The 17596-nt window shown below is 41.8% G+C and overlaps 2 protein-coding genes across 2 annotated transcripts in view; one reads left to right on the forward strand and one right to left on the reverse strand.

The window, feature by feature from the left end:
• LOC146185377 (tetratricopeptide repeat protein 21B-like) overlaps positions 1-2724 on the forward strand; it is a 23671-nt gene extending 20947 nt beyond the window's left edge. The window contains exon 37 of the mRNA XM_084606326.1: positions 2603-2724. Coding sequence (XP_084462452.1) covers positions 2603-2680 — 78 coding nt within the window. The 3' untranslated portion in view covers positions 2681-2724. The remainder of the gene's footprint in view (positions 1-2602) is intronic.
• Positions 2723-17487, reverse strand: LOC146185378 (FAST kinase domain-containing protein 2, mitochondrial-like). Its single transcript, XM_084606325.1, has 10 exons — positions 17269-17487; positions 16961-17142; positions 16766-16895; positions 15885-16293; positions 14784-14960; positions 10791-11244; positions 8536-8775; positions 4587-4707; positions 3808-3922; positions 2723-2903 (listed from the first exon to the last, which is right to left on the reverse strand). Exons 2-10 carry the CDS (start codon positions 17133-17135, stop codon positions 2787-2789), a joined length of 1938 nt encoding a protein of 645 aa, XP_084462451.1. The 5' UTR covers positions 17136-17142; positions 17269-17487; the 3' UTR covers positions 2723-2786.
• Between the last annotated feature and the right edge of the window lie 109 nt (positions 17488-17596).

Here is a 17596-nt window from a genome sequence, read left to right on the forward strand (position 1 = left end):
AACAGAATAATGTTTAGTATGCTGGTTAACTAATTTCCGATAATTAGCTTTGAACTATCACAGTTAGACATCTACTGTATTTTCACAAATCTAAACGCCTCCCCTATTCTCGGAAAAAATATTTTGAATAAGTTTGAGCCGCCAGGCAAGTTTGCCCACTCTGTCCCCGCCCCTGTGCTACCAGAGTCACAAGGTGGCGCAGTGTTCATGGCGTGATCTCTGGCTTCATGCATTTATGTACTCAGACACTACATCAAAGATGGCAGCATAGAACACCAAAAACCGGCTGAAAGCAACCCTGATAACTCTGTCAGCATGTTGTCATGTGGGCCTGGTATCGGTGACACTCAGCAGGTATCACAGGCATCGCGGGCACGCGTTGCTTGGTTTGGTGTCAATTGTTTGAGCCTTAACGGAAGCTGGAACGAGTTTGTGAAGGGCTACCTATAACTCAGAGTTTAAGCAAACTGTAAGCAAGTTTTCCGAAGATGCTTGCCAATTTGTTTGCCAAAGAAAGAAATTGTTATTTCTTATGCCCATCTAATCAAGATACAGCTGCAAAAAGGGGGGGGAAGCTTCATTTTAGATTTTTTTAGTCTAAGCATGCTCCTCACTTTGGCCATCGCAGTCGTGAAAAAAAGGGATGCTTAGAACCGCGTAAACACAGTAGTTGCAACTAGAGATTTGTAGCTGGCCATTAGCCATATTAGTTTTCAGAATTCCAAAAAGCGATTACCCTCAGTGCCGTGGCTCAAAAAATTTTGGTTATATTATGCCAAAAGATGTGAAATTTCGAAAAAGTCGCTCTCTAAGCATCACCCCAGCGCCATCAATCAATGGTGCAAGTGTCATGTGACCTTGGTGCTTTCCGCATTTGGAGTGGCCCTTACCGCTGCTTGCTGCTCCAGCCTAGACGTGAGAGAGAAGGTGACGTGACACTCGAGCCATTGATTGACGGTGTTAAGGTGATGCTTACAGCGCCGGGTTTTTGAAAGCACACCTTCTGGTGCATGATATCCAAAATTTGTTGAGCCATAGCCACAATAGTTTCGAAATTCTGATAACTGACATGGGTTGCGCTAATTGCCGGTTACAAATATCTGACTGAGGAGACACATGACTGTAATAGTTAAAAAGTTAACTACCCTAAATTAGTTAACCAGCCTACTAGCAGTTAACATTATTCTTCCATTTTTCTGATGTCTACCAACACTGGTACAACTGTGCTGCCTTAGCTCATAAAGCATTATTTTAAAGATTAGTGGAAGGCTTGTATGAAATTCGTGGAGTAGTATACAATTTATTCTCATTCATTATTAATTGCACATCTTGCATAATAGCAAAAAACATTTGTGGAGCCTAGCCATTGGCTAGTTACGGGTCCACTGTCAACATAGGATACAAAATAAACGCAGCATGTGAACAAATGAAGCAGATACAATCCATAACACAATAATTCAAGCGATGCACACAAAAGAAGAATACGAAGTTACTGATTCTCTTATCACACAATATTTTTGAAAAAGGAACCCCTTTACAGCAAAAGTAAAGACAGATGCTTGCTTTATGTTTCGTGGTAAAGAATTCCAAATAAGAGTGCCAATAAATTCTATGCGCCTTCCGAACGAGTTTGAACTTTGTTACGTGAAAAAATGCAAAATAACAGGAGGTGACTTCGTTAAGTTGCAGATCAAATTTCCTATGTCTTCAGTGAGAAACGTACTGCATAAAAAGCGAAGGTAACAATATTCACAGAAGTAGAAGGGACGTGGGTGTGCATAAGAAAAATATTGTAATGACAGTATCAATACCACGTGATTGGGTGGCAAGGCAGCACTACAGTAAATTTTTTCCCTGGCACACGCATCCTGTAAATTTGCTGCTGACTGTACAAGAAAGGAGCATAGCAAGATGCCTGCTTGAAAGCTGCGACTAACTTGCAGCATCACAGCCATTGATATTAAAATGGGCCATACAAGCCAGTAAAGAAACTGTTGTGGGAAAAGGAATAATGAGGGCTGCACTGTTCGTGCATAAAACATGTTGCCCAATTGAGCCCCCCTTTTAATGCAATAGCAGGCCCCATTCTCAAGAAAATCCAATGCTCATGTTGTGCACGAAAAATCATGACCATGCCTCTGGCAGGTGGCAGTTGGCAGTTGATATGGCCGTGCACTGACTTGTTGTTGAGTTGTGTGATGTGATAAGGCCACATGATATGGCCGAGTTGGAAGGTACTGTGAACTAGAGCTTTGTCTATTACATGGCAGGGTGAGAGTGGAATCCAGCCTTCTAAGACCCTTGGACCCTAAGTTAGACAGGTTGCTCCTATGCCATGCAGGCACATTTGTACAGCTTGGTTATATCTATGTCAAGTGGTCTTTCATATAATATGCTAGCTTGTGAATGCTAATGAGTATGTGTAGGATAAAGAGGTACAAATAAAATATTACTGATTAAGCAAGTAGCAAAGTGAACGGATGCAAACAAGAAACAAGGACCGCAAACAAGAAACAAGGACCCACAACAAAAGCCCTCAACGCTGTCCTGTCGTGCCCCCCCCCCCCCCCCCCCCCCACCCCTTCCCTTTTTTTTTTTTCAGGTGCTAGCAAAGTACCCAACATACCCAAAGATAAGAAAGGACATCTTGGAGAAGGCACGTGGAAACCTCCGCATATGACTTCTTTCATCGAGTGTTTTCTCATAAAGCTCAGCTTCAGAGTCCTTGGCAGTCACTTATTTGTTTTATTTCCTAAGAACATTTACAATACCCTGACAGGCTATGGCTACCTTACGTGAGCACTCCATGATGCATCCCCATCACTGAGCACTGCCTTTGCTTCTCTCATTATGTATGGAATCTTCTCATGATCAAGCAGAGATTTCCACCGTTCAACATTAATCTGCAAAAGAAGGAAGAATCTACTGCAGTCATTGCTTGACATTTCTTGTAGTACACTGTTCAATCAAACAACACTCTAAAAGAGCTGTAACATACACCTGTTCATGCAAGTCAGAACTGCAAATTGCTTTTGAATACTTAATGAGATTAATTCATATTTAAGTACCCTATTTGTTTTTATTTATCTATTATTTTTTAGAAGAAACTTTGTTTATTAAAAAAAAAAAGACAGGTATTACACAAATCATACAAAAGGAGTGGGTCCCATTTGGCCCATGTGTACTGAAATTTCAATACAGCTAAATTCATCATTATCATCAGCCTTACTAATACCTTAGATATACGTAACCTCATCTGCCCAACTGACCCTCTGTCATCACTTGCCATGTATGAAGGACAACTTGTTCAACTTTCAAGCAAAAACGATTTTCTTCGCAATGAGCCAGACCTATACAATGAGCTAGACCTGAGTCACCTGAGGCGATTACAAACACAGACCTTTAACCACCTGTCCAGATTACAGATCATAGACCCAGCATCCTTCAGTAAAGAATGCATGGTATGTATGGGCTTGCCAAGAAAATAAGTAGATCAGCCAAATATCTCAGCCAGCAATTGAGAGGTGGGAGGTGGTTCTATGTAAAGCAAACCTCAAAGATCAGGAGAAACTCCCTGAGAAAATACAAGCAGCAGTGGGAGCCAATAGAGTCTCGGACAGGGGCCCGACCGATGTAAATCTCTCTGCTAAACTGTCAAATAAAATTTAACTATGTACAGGAGGCAAAAAGCCTACTGTATGCTTAACATAGCAAGAGTTATAATTTAATTTAAAAAGCAAACAATGAAAAGAAACAGTTATGCGTCACAACTATAACCAGAATGGTAAGGAAAAGTGTGCAACTCACCAGCAATGGATGGTAGCCTAGCAATGTGAGATGCCGCAGCTTGGTTGCAACGCTTGGTTTCATGACTGAAGTGTGTCTCATGTAGCTCTTTGCATTCCCAGTCAACACCAACAATCTAGAAATAGAACTTAAATGAGTGACTGCAAGCAAATGCTTAAGGGCCTTATACAGGACAGCCTCTTTTCACACTTAATGCTGGCAATGCCATGATGAAAATAAAGCGCAAGAGAAACATGAGGACGGAAAGATTACGCAAACAGGGGCTGCTGCCTGTGTCGTCTTTCTGTCCTCGTATTTCTTTTGCACTTTGTTTTCATCATGAACGTACACCTACTAGCCCAACTTTTCACGCAACTCAATGCAATGAAAGTAATAACAGTTATACAAATTACATTTAATAAAATCTAGAGATGCACTTTTTTGCATTTCTTTGTTTGGCCAAGAAGGCAATAAACATGCATTTCATAATTTGATGTAAAAAGTCAAATCCAGCATGCAACAGACAGACAAATGCTGACAAAATTTGTTCCGTCTCAATTGCATTGCTGACAAGGTGCAACAACCTGCCAACATCAAACACATATGTAGCTCCATGAACGGAGGGCTAAAACAGTAAAAGCCTGCTGAATTTTCAGAATATATAAGAATCTAACACTTACTTACAAGCTACCAGAAAAGGTTTGGAAGTAATGAAAGGCGAGTGTATCACTCAAGATCTCGTTTGGTTTGCCTTTGCTGTACAACGATTCCATCTAAAGAACAAACCTATTGACACTTACATCTTAGAGTCTTCTGGCACCACCAAGTCTTCAATGTAAGAGTAACTACCTCCGTGAGTGGATTCCGGTTTCGTGTTCAAAGCCACAGGGTATTCGCCTCTCCGCATGACAACAGCAAAATCTATATGTGCAAAAATGTGCCAGATAAGAGAAATTCACTGCTTCACGTCCAAGGTGAAGCAGTGCATCTTATGGAGCTAAAAACTACAGGTTCGTAATGATATCCTTTCCTTAGCAAAGGAAGTAAAGAAAGTTTTTTAGCAAAAATATGGATGCCGTATGTACTAATTGCCAGTAACCTGAACCAAAATAATTGGTTAAATGCAGCTAAGGTCAACAAGAGAAGTTTTGCATAAGGCATGTCTATGTTCCATTGCAGTGGTGCAGTGGTTAAGATGCCAGACTACTGTGATGGAGTAGCTGGGTTCGATCCCAACTGCAGCAGCTTCGTTTCAATAGAAGCGAAACAAAGAGGCGTCCGTGTGCTGTGCGATGTCAGTGCACGTTAAAGATCTCCAGCTGATCGAAATTACTCCACAGCCCTCCACCCATGGCTACCCTATCTCTCTTTTCGCTGTCATTTCCATCTTCCTACCCTCCTTTACTGCGTGGTTCAGGTGCCCACGTAGAAAGTGTGGCAGATACTGCGCATTTCCTTTGCTGTGAACCAATTATATAAGCATTCTCAATGCAACATATTTAATGTTTAAGGGGGGACATGGGTCTTAAAATTGGTATTGTTATTTATTACCCAAACTTTATGAAACCTCACAGAATTGTTCAGTTTTTCTACTGATTTCAAATATGCAAACATTTCTCCTCTAGGGCAATTAGTTCCAAAGGTATTAGAGAATTATTGTATTGTCTGCTTAAACAATAGGAAAAAATTAGCTCATCAGAAATTATTTTTTAATATACAGATAGATACTATAAAGTGTAAGGAGTGCAATGCTGGAAGCAGTTTTAAAATTGAGCTAATAATAGATTTAGCAGCCCACTGAACTTCGCACTCACAAGCATGGCAACTGTGAAAGGATTTCAAGTTAAGGTATAAAAGTTTTACAAGTGAAAATAAAAAATGTGCTTCCAACATTACATTCCTTATACTTTATAATATCTACCTGTGTATTAAAAATTAATTTCTAATGAGCATTTTTTCCTCTATTGTTTGAGCAGACAATAGCAATAATTCTCTAATACCTTTAGAACTAATTGCCCCAGAAGAGAAATTGTTGCATATTTGAAATCAGCAGAAAAAACTGAACATTTCTGTGAGGTTTCATCACATTTGGGCAGTAAATAATAAAGTTAGTTTTAAGACCCATGTCCCCCCTTAAAAGTAAAAAAAAAACAGGGCGTATTGCAATCTCAAATAAACTGTACAAATACTGCTACATATAGCCACTTGTGAGCTAACAGGATGATGAAAAGATATTTATGGTCATATTATAAAGGGTGCAACAGCTCAAATAGGATTTGTAGCATATTTTTGGAGCGGCAAAAACTGTTTTGGAGCAATAAAATCCATATTTGGAGCAGCTCAGAGGAAAAAAAGTACTGCGCTTTGCAGCATGAATTCAAATTTTGGAGCCGTTAAACATGGAAGAAACCTTACTTTCGGCACAAAAAATAAAAAGATGTGAATATCGGACCGTATGAATGTGATCCAAAGGAAATCTAGCAAAGGCCACATATGACCGGCGCTGCGTGCACCTATTTTTGTAAATAAGCGGTTTATACTGCAAGGCAAGCTATCACACTAAAAAGAAAAAAAAAAAAAGAAAAGTAATGTGAGCCATAAAAAGGTAAAGAATATGCATTACTTTTTTTTTTCTTTTTTCTTTTTTTTTTGCATCTAGCACGGTTTGACAATCTTAATCACGGGCTCTTATCTTGCTCGCGAAACTCATACAACAATGTTTTACTGTCTACGAAATCCACAGCTTGTGTCGTGTGAGGGCAGCTTCAGAAGAGCTCAATTCGGAGCCGTGAATGCGATCAGCCTGTGCCCAAAAGCGAGCCCAGTACAAAAACAAAACAAAAACAGAATGTTGATTCAAAAGCAAAGACAGAAAAAAAGACAAAAAGAAAAGAAAAACAGCAACCAAAAGGCGTAACAGCAAATGCCAAAAGCAGATAAGAAAGCATGTCGTAAGCAAAGAAAACTGACGAGCGAGCACTTCTTCAGCCGTGATTTATGCTTTCTATGGGGTGGCGATGACTCTTTGGTTTTTAACATAATATGTGTTTTGATTAAAGGGAGGTAAGCGATAACTCGGGATATTAGGTTATATATTCCGCGCACAGAGCAGACTTTACAGCATTTCGACGCTCCAGCATCCATAAATGTTAATTTTGGCAGTCTTGGGCTCCACTGCAGCATTATGGAATTCAATGCGGCATTATGGAATTCAATGCTTCTGCGCGTTTCCTGACCTGCTGACACCTGAACCACATTAGCACTAACACAGAAGCCATAACTGACACACCTCCTATGCTATCTGACCACGGGAAAGTGAGTCTATCGACGAGACAGCTTAAGAACAACCTTGCTGTACATGAATGACCCAGCAAAATACCGAAAACTTCCAAGAGCTGCATAAAAAACTAGAGCTACATCCATTAAAAGCATGCAGCGAATAAAACAAGGTGTTGAAGAATTGCTCCAAAATCACAAGTACCACAATGGCCCTTTTCGCAGTGTGACACAGTAGCAGTGGTGCCGACCATAGCAAATGGCCCCTTTGAGTTATGGAGACTATTCAAGTACCACACGAGCTGTGACCCATGCAGTGAAGCATCCTCAAACCGCAACGGTTCAGCGTGTTCAAAGACTGGAGGAAGCACGTGGATTCAAGAGAGAAAACTGTGAGCAGGCATTAGAACAGCGTGATGCCATCTGAAAATAAAACTAATTAAAATGCCAGTGATGCGCACTGCAGTGTCCGAAAGATTGTGACTGGCCATATAATCACGGCTGCAGAAAGTTGGCAAATTTTTGCGGCTTCATTAAAATGGCGCAGTTGGCGCAGCTGTTGCACCCCTGTAAGTGGTCATTGTGAGTATGTATTGGAGTCAAATTTAAAAGCTCTGCGAAGGCCCTAAAATTTGCAAACCATCCTTTTCAATTTCTCCATGTGGCTGCTCACTACTGATTAGGGTGACATCTCACTGCGCGTTCTCAGCCACCCATTCCTGTTGACTTCGTCTGGGTTTTTATGGTGCGCCCTCTCATGGGGCATGCAGAAGCGATGCCGGCAGGCCCATATCTCTTTTTTTCTTGCACTCTGGCATAAGCTGAGTTGAGGTGGTAGAAAAGGAGTACCGTTTTTTACTGCCAACATCTACGCTAATGAAGCTAACCTTAAAATTTTTGCATTTCAGAGAAGACTGATGGAATACTGATTTTTCGTGTGTTTGTTTCTAAGCCCACCTGTAAATGTGCGACAACAAAAATGTGTTCAAAATATAAAAAAATATAAAAAAAAGTCTATACTTAGCAGGGTTAAGGACTTTGGGTTTCCTAGAACAACATACTAAAAGCAGAAGGCCTGCAGTACAGCTGAATTTTTCAAGAGCAGAAGTACAGGACACAGCCTGGTCATTTCTAACCTGGCTCCCTCTACTCCTCTTGGTTCTTGTACCGCCTTATATACAATCAATGTTAAGCACTTTCCAAACAACCTGAAAATCCAGCTCCAGATCTTTTTTTCCCTCATCATCCTTTCCCACCCACACGATTACTACGAGTAAAAGCTCGAGTACTACTGCTCTTCCAGCGAAATATGACTTGGTCACAGCTTAGCCTTTTTACCCCTATAAGCTATTGCAGGTGCATTTCCCTGTCAACGAAATGCATCAACATAGCGATGACTGCAAAACCAGTAAATTTAGTTCGAACTACTTGCAAAGAGCCCCAGAGACTAGGCTGAGAGAGAGGCCCACTCACCAATAAAGTAACCGTGCTTAGTCCAAAGTCCCGCTACAACAAATTGTGCTCCTCCCAAAGCGACTTCCAGGCACTGCTTGAGGGGCACCAGCAAGCTACTCTCTTCAGCCGCCACAGTAATGGCTTCTCTCTGGATGCTGTCTGGCAAAAAGGGACCCTGGTAGTCCTTGAGGTCAATGCGGGCACACTGCTCCAACTGCAGCAGATTGGTCAGCATGACGGGCCACTGCTTGCTAGATACTAGAAAAACACGCACAAAAGAAAATGAACAGAAGAGCGAAATTTCTAACAGTCGAAGAATTATGTGCAAAAACTGCAAAGCCACTTGCACCACAATCAGAAAAACAACAAAGAAGCAGAAATGTGATAACACGTTTTGCTGATCTGCATTAGCCAAAAATCTTTTTTTTTTCTATTTATATTGCCACGAACAAAAATAATAAATTTTACCACTGGAAAACAATAAATTCACAGAGACACCTAGTTGCACCATATGTTGGCAACAAAATAGCATTAGGAACTGAAACACCTTCACACCGAGCGTTGTCTAATGCCTCATGGTTGCATTTAGACCCCTCCACAACCATCCTCGCAGAACCAGAGATTTGTCTGGGTCAACTAGCTAGTGGTCAGACACTTCTTCAAAGGTATTGACAGATGATGACATGCACATAATGAAGATAAGTTATCACTTCACTCTAGTGACGTCACTTCCTCCAGCCAATGAATGAATTTTATGACAAATGACACAATTTTTACTGATGAAGCTTCTAATGTTATTGCACTAAGAAAGGAAATTTGCTGTACCAACTGGAACATAAAAGTAACAACAATATATTTGAATTTGCATCATGGATTTAGAAGAGAAGAATTGTATCTGAAGAGGCAGCAGTACCAATATTTTTAGCTAAAGCATCCATCATGAAATTATTCTTGCAAAAACAGCTGAAATTTGTTGAAATGCTAGCACTCTCTACCAAAGAAAAGTATCAAAAAAAGAAAGTTGGCTGGCGTAGTAGAGTGACAGGTCTATATCCAGGTTCTCATTTATGAGTGACTGGTATATAAGCACTTATAACAATTGGAATTCATAACAGCTTAAGATATCGCTAACATAATGAAAATAATGAAAACAATTTCCCTCAAATGTTTATGAAAACTTGAGGGACAGAGGGATTATTATGTGGAGTAAAATAATCGTAAATTTTTTTTATTCTCCCAGGTGGTCGAAATTACGGCTCCACTACGGCTCCTCTCTCTCTTTCCCTCCCACAGAAACAAGTATGACAGATACTGCGCCTTTCCCTTTCCGTGAACCAATTATTATTAATTATTATAAGTTCAAAGGGTGAGCACATTTAGCATGAGTGCATATTTTATGCGAGAAATCACAATGCTGCATGGCATATACACCAAATCAACCATGTAACTGATGCCCACTTCTTTTCAAAAGCATGCTGATAAAATGTGCAATTAAACAATGTAAACCACAGAATTTAATGGAATCAAGGGATGACTGGTAAACGTGTTCAACGTGTAGAACGAATGCTTTTGAGAATCCGTTCAAGGTCTGACTGCTTGGAACAAAAAACAGTGTTTTTTAACACACCAGTTGGTCAGCACATGGTGGAACTATTCCCCATCAAGTTACATGTTACAAGTACATTGACGTCATTGTGAGTGACAGGTCACCGGGGGTTACCATTTGCTGCAAGAAAAATTTGCAGACACTCTATGAGATTCCTCCTCTCCCTTTCTGCTGCATTCTCCATCCATACAGCAGCTGTGATGCCAGAAAACTAATGCTGATGCTGGAAAACTTTTCCAAAGTGGGGCTTCTAATGCTAATGCGTTAAAAAAAGCTGACATGCATTTCAGAACATGTAACAAGGACAAGCGCTTAAATCTGATTCCTAAACAACATATGCACAGACGCCCACAAACAGATACACACTTCATTCTTACCCAATATAAGTGATGACTTCAACCACCTTCCCACAGTTATCACATTATATCTGCTTATTATGCCTTTTTGGCTGGCATTTTATGACATCACCCAAAAATTATTTTAGTGACATTCTTTTTACCTTGCACCATGACACTTCACTTTTTATTCTTGCATCTTTTGTAATGAACTGTGCCATTTTTATTATTACAATTTCATTACTGTGACCCATTTTCCTCTTGAACCATTTGGAGAATGAAGGTATAAAAATCAAGCAAGCAAGCAAACCAACAAAAATACAAACAAGTACCTTTGAACCTCGATTTGGCAAGGAAGTGTTCATCAAAGGCCTGCCCAAGCAACTCCTTCGGGAAGCAGTGCAGCCTTGCCAGATTGACCACAAACCTCGTGAAGACATGTGGTGCCATCAGCTCTAAGGCGTCCAGCTTTTCCCGGCAGGATGCCAAGGTGTGGGCAGCCTCTCGAAAGACATCTGTTTGCTGAGGACACGCAGCCACTGCATCGGACAGCGACACCACAGAGACCCTGCCATCTTTGGCGACTGTTTCTTCTTCCTTGATGATGCGCTCCGCCACATATTCAGACAGATGTGGAGTGGCATACTCGTGCTTTAAACAGCCATCGAGCATCACGCTCAACTCTGGTAACGACCAGTGAGTTTCCACACTGCGGCGTACGACGGCTTCAAGCAAGTGTGGCATGCGGTTGGTCCTCGTCAGGCTCACCAAGAGTGCTCTCATGGTCTGTGGGGTCGGAAGAAACAAAAGCACAATAAATAATCAATTCAATGAAGACAGAAGAGGCAGATGAAAAAAAGGGGGTGGGGAGGGGGCATAAATTATGGCCATGTCTTTGCTCACAAGACACATCATCCTCATGTGCAGACACAATACAAGGTGCTAATGTTACATCCATACATTGGTGCACCCATGCAGATGCTCGATGAGTTCGAAATACCATTTCCAGCTTGTGTTACATAGGAAGGAAGCCAACAGCCGTTGGACAAAAGAAAGTATAGCTGTGTTTCCTTTCGTGTGTGTGTGCTGATCAATGTGAAATGTCCAAACCTACAACTTCTGAATTTCACGTCCAGTGTTCTACCGACTGAGTTACGGCAATGGCTGTTCAATCTTCTACTTTGTTCAGTATCTATGTCACATGTAACCTGTCCTTGAGAGTATTTATTAGCGTCACCCTCAACCACAGCGGTGAACGTGGATGTCCAATGACACTGCGAGTGTCAGGTGAAAAACGACCTAATGGGCAGGGTGAGAGCAGTGCAGTAACCTTCTTAAGCTACTCATGGCATCAAGGCTGCCAGATTCGAAGCCCTAGTCGGATATGCCCCTGACGGTGTTTCTCGTCGTTTCTGTCTCTTCATAACCTGTATTTGGCCATTAATATGCAGTGCCTGCAGATGCTTCCAATGGCCAACCAACTAGCCACAACACAAGCTGTCCTTAACATCCATGCAAGTTTAGCTTTTTGGCCCTAGAAGAAAAAGAAAGAGGCAGCGTGAAACGTTTCAACCATGGTACCTGTACACTTCAAATTTATTGATGTCTTTCTTCTTTGTCATTATTCAAGTCAGTGTTTAGAGCTCTGAGTAAACCCTACAATTCACTAGCATTTTTGAATACTACATCTACCATACAATTAGGGCAACATCACTCAGTAGCATTTTGGTCAGCCCGAACTCTGAGATGCCAGGTGGATGATTGATGTCATGTACAGTCGTGCCTCATTAATATGGACACTTTGGTTTCCGACCAAAACTGTCCATAAAGCGAGTCATCCATAATAACGAGTCATGAATAAAAACAAAAAGGATTTTATTGAGAAAAAAGAATTGTAATTAACGACTGCTTTTGTACATAACGGTGTGCACTGGACTCAAAATTTCACAGAACACCAGCAATTTTGAGTGCATTATCCTTGTCATTGTTGTCTTCGAAAAATTGTAGTGCAGTCTGAAGCGACTCGCTTACCATGACACCCGTGATGTTGGGATTTGTGTTGGTCGAACTTTCGAGCACGAACTCCTCACTGGCCGATGAATCAGCGTCTGATTCTCTACTCACCGCCACTTCCAAAATGGCCTCTTCACTGAGAAAAGTAGCCGCTAAGTAGCTGCTTGAGATTCTCCTGAGGCAAGGAAACAGCTGAGCTGTCGATACTAGTCCCTTGCAGCCTGGATTGACTGAGATGGCTTTTGCCACTTGCATTCACAGATTTCTTCGCGCCTATGCTCAGCTCTGTTCTTTTGTGTTTAACTCCCGCCATGCCAAAAGCCAGACTCAAGTTGAGGGTTACAGGCTCCTGATGCTTTGCACTTTTTTGCCTAGTTAACCTTTCTGCCTTTCCGTTATTCTGATTCTTTCTCCTTTTTTGCCTTATACTGTTTCTGTAAGGAAGCAAGGGAGTCAAGTTGGCAAGCTGCTATGCAGAGGACTGTCGAACATTCCATCTTCTTAGCGCCGTTTTTATGTGTTCCTATAAAACAAACACTGCAAGCTGAAATACAGTTTAGAACGATGGCTAACCGACTACGAAGAGCTCAGACCTTGTCAAGGCCGCATCGTCGACTCAAAGCGAAGCCGACATGCGGACCGCCTAGTGTGAAAAGTTTGGCAGTTCGGCAGTGCAACAGGGATGAAAACCAAGAGCATGAGAGGGAAGCGCGTCCAGGACGGGATGCCCGGTCCCGGTTGCGTGTTCGTACGTCGTCTTTCTTTTGTCGCTCTACTTTGTGAGTGTGTCTTAACTCTCACTGAAAAGCGTTAACGGCTTCATGGAACACACAAACATTGCGCTTTGGGAAAGAAAACTTCAGTTCCCACCGCCACTGTAGGCACTTGTCTTTCTTCCTGTCATTTCTTTCTTATGCTTTTACCGGCCTCTCTGTTCACGTTCAGCAGAATTATTGCAACCACATGTTGCTGTTTTCCCGACTGCGGTGGCACTTCCGCTGCACCCAGAAATCTCCTGGTTCCCACCTTTCGGGGTCTTTCTTACGCTGATCCTCAGTTTGCTGTGTGCGTTCCGCTCGGCTCTTGCGCCCCCCCCCCCCCCCCCTAAAACGGCGACACGCCCGCTTTGGTTCTTTCCAACCCCACAGGGCTCGTTCAGGCATCCCGCCGTATCGGCTGTCGCGTAGGTTCGCGGGCGGCGCACTTTTTTAACTTGCGTTCGAACTCCTCTGCTTTTTTTCAAGCACTGTCCATATTAACGAGACAAAAATACACGGGCCCAAGTGGGGCGCGTGCATTCTTCCCCTGTCCATTGTCCAGAAAGTGAGTTTCCATATTAACGAGGCTTAAATACATTGAAAAGGTTTCGTCCCCAGAAAAACTGTCCATAATTCGGGTCGTCCATATTAACGGGGCACGACTGTATAGTCATTGTAATGTTTTAATCATAGCTGAGCACCAAATTGTTTATCATTTCATTCTGATTTAAGAAAAATGACATAGATGCAAGTCACGAGCCTATATTTTCAAATTAATGCCCACAGCATTTTCAGTAAACACTTAAACATGCCTGCTTGCAAAGGTGCATAGGCCAATCCTGTATTTGCTGCATACAAGTGCTGCCAGTTTTCTGATCTGTAACCGACTGCTTGCTTTCTCAGTTGGAATAAGATTAATAATTGGAATAAATCACAGTACAAGTGAAAGTCCAACTTAGTGATATCTAACCCACATTCCTTTACTTGTGATCTCACCTGCAGCACTCATCAACTAACCCAAAAATGGCGATATGATCACTATGAGGTTTAATGTCACAAAAGGACAGTAGCTGTGAGAGGTGCCATAAAGGAGGCCTCCGGATTAATTCTGACCATCTAGAGTTCTTAACCATGCATTGACATTCCACAGTACACAAGTGTCTTGTGCTTCGCCTCCGTCAAAACAAGGCCACTGCAGCTGGTATTGAATCTGCATCTTCGTGCTCAGCATTCGAGTTCCTTAACCACTAAGTCACAAGGATGCGGTAACCCAAATTTGATCACAAGCCTGAAAGAAGGGATTCATCAGGTTTAAGAATGTTTATGTGCAACATTACTTTCACATTTTACTAATGGGCAAGAAATGAGCAAGATGGACACCTGTGTCCTGCAAATAATGAGAAGCAAAGAGATATATTGCACTTGGTGATATGATAATCATCCACATAGCAATGCAAAAGTGGTCGGCCCAAACCCCACAGCGACAACATACAGCAGCATGAGAAAATGTTGCTACGGTTTAGCAGTTTGCGCGTTATAGAGCGAAGGGAGTACCTTGGGAAGACACGATGACAGGTTGTCGATCACAATCTGCTCGCATCCTTTTAGCAATTCATTGATGCAGGGAACCAAAGTGGAGCTTGACGGGGACATGCCTGTAGTGATAATCATGGTGACAGCTTGTTCTGGGTCCAAATTTGGAAGGTGGGAGAGCAGTCCGATAGCCAGTTTCTTGGGAAGGAAAAAGGAAATAGTGAGCATTAAGAAAAAAAAAGCACATGGTCACTAGCAGATATGCATAAAATGAACTAAATTTTGGTTGCATTTTTCTTTTTGTTGATGGCACACAAATACTATGCTCAGATCTGCATGTGTTATTTGGCGACCACCACTAAAAAATTTATATTCGTTTTTCTTCTCTCTCCTGTTTCAGTTTAAGCAGCTGAGCGATGGTAGTGATGTCAAAGTTCCGTACAGGTCACATGAAAGATGATAAAGAGCAATATAATTGCTCCTCTACTGCTTTGATTCGCTATAATGCAAATGTTAACTTGCCTCAAGAGCAGGCATCACGAGTAAAGAAGTTGTGCTATGTTGGTTTTAATGGCGCATAAGCAACTAAGGTCATCACATGTCAAGCATGAGTAAAGAAGTAGAAAATATATTTGAAGTTTTCTTCATGCCTCTGGTGACTTACTGGGAACTTTGATGACACAGTCATTGCTTGGCTGCTGAAGCCAAAACTAAAAACAGGTAAGAGGAAAAATTCAACTACCGATCATTTAGCGACCATAGGTGAATATTGTGGCGGTACACATTCAATAACGTCTTCCGTGTCATCAACTGTCATTAGCAAGAATATTGAAACCGAAATTTCATGTCTATACTGCTTTTTTTCTGCAAAGAGTAACATACCACTAAAATGAACAGAAATTCAATGAACTACTATAGCATGCTTGCACAAGAAGATACAAGTACCACGTTCAGGGCAGGTAGCAGTAGGAGGATTATAGAAACTTGCTGATTTGCCAAAATGGTGGCTGCTGTGACATGAGTGCCATCCACCTATCGCTAACTCATGCACATAACCTCTTTGACGGCACAATAAAGCCTACTACACTAACTGGTATTGTAACCAATGAAAAATACCAGTACCTCAACAAGAGCAGGGTCCAGTTCTTTCACATAAGCAAACTTGAAACAGCGCACTACATCACCAACATTAGTGAAGTCCAGCTGAATGGGCACTTGTGCTTGGAACACAAGTGGCACGGCTATCTTCAGTGCATCCATTATTGAAGAGCTTGACTTCTGCCACTGAAGGAGCAAATCTAAAAATATCAGCTGTGAAAACGTTAGAGTGTTTATGCTGTGCTTTAGCATTTGACCAATGGCTTGAACTAGAGCAGTATTTGCAGGGACTTGAAAGAATGTGGTTAGCTTCAGCAGAGACAGGACTTCATCTGTTTCATAAAACCGCATCCGCTTAAGCGCCCTGTTGCAAAGCTCCCGAAAACCTTGATGAGAAGTCAAGCTCTTGATGTCCACATGATCAGTCTGTTGCCTGAAAATGACAATGGGGCATAATTATGTCAGTTGCCACAATAAAACTGGCAGCAAGTTGACTGCTTCATGATTAACCAAGCTAAGATGAAGAGTCTATTCCAGTGGACAGACCCAAAATAAGAGCAGAAGAAAAATGAGTATGCATATTATCTGAAGCTGATTACATGTTCAACTACCTGCTTACATCTATCTAACTGCGTCAGTAGATTATCTTGTCTAAAGCAGTAAATATCATTATGCAGCTACAATTTATTTTTACAGTCCTGAGCCCGAAAAATCGCCAGAAAGCTACTGTGGTAGTAAAACATACCCTCTATATTGTTCTTCATGAGCCTTGCATAAACTACAATGACATACGGTCCAAATGTCAGCATGACCTCCGTAAGAAAAAGCCACGGCGTTATAATGTTGAGAAATTTTAACGAAGCGCACGAAAAGTGGTGTAAATGAAGACGTTGAATTCTGCACACCTGATGAAATCATGCAGACACGTAAACGCTGTGAGCACTTGGGCATTGTTCATAACACGATGGTGCTGTTCCACGAGCTCAAGAACTCTGTCGGTTGTTTTGGATCTTTGCAACTGCTCAGTTAGGATATCTGGAAGCAAAAAATTAACACTTTATGATTTTAACTGGAAAATAATAATGTAACGGCAACGTTACCTGCGTCCTTCGTTGGTGCACTAGGACCCAGAGAGGTTCTCGGCTTGATCGTAGCCGTGATCACGTCACGAGGGGGTGCATTAGATGAATACATTTTGTGCACCGGCAATCGCTTAGGTGCCATAGGTCGGTGCACGATGCAACGGCACAGGATCGAAGGTATTCGCCTCAACATTTTGAACCTGAAAACATATTTACATATTCTACTAATCCTCACAGCCCAGAATAGGCCAGGGTGTAAAGGCTGTGCACACAAAACTCACACTCGCTTCACATTAACCTTCGCAAGCACGCACTTGAGCACTCACCTTACTTTTCTGGAAAATGCAGGGTGAATTATTATTATTCGCAACTATATGAGTGTCCACTGGTCATTCACTACTCACGCCATCACCCACACGGTAGTAGATTTCGGAACGTTAATACTAGAGCAGTTCCGCCTTGGTTTCTAATACTAATATACCAATATACTACAGGCGGAGATACACATGGAGGCGGCCATTTAAAACGTGACCAAAACAAACTAAAAGAAAAACAACCGCAAAAACTGGCAGAGTCGAAGCCAAAAGTAAGTTTCGGTTATGGTTTCGGTTTTGTTCTGCTTCGTGTCGCGAGACTTTGCTCGTAGAATTTAGT

Source organism: Amblyomma maculatum, chromosome 6 (genome assembly GCF_055883805.1).
Source record: "Amblyomma maculatum isolate TAMU_Amacu chromosome 6, ASM5588380v1, whole genome shotgun sequence".
Taxonomy (NCBI): domain Eukaryota; kingdom Metazoa; phylum Arthropoda; class Arachnida; order Ixodida; family Ixodidae; genus Amblyomma; species Amblyomma maculatum.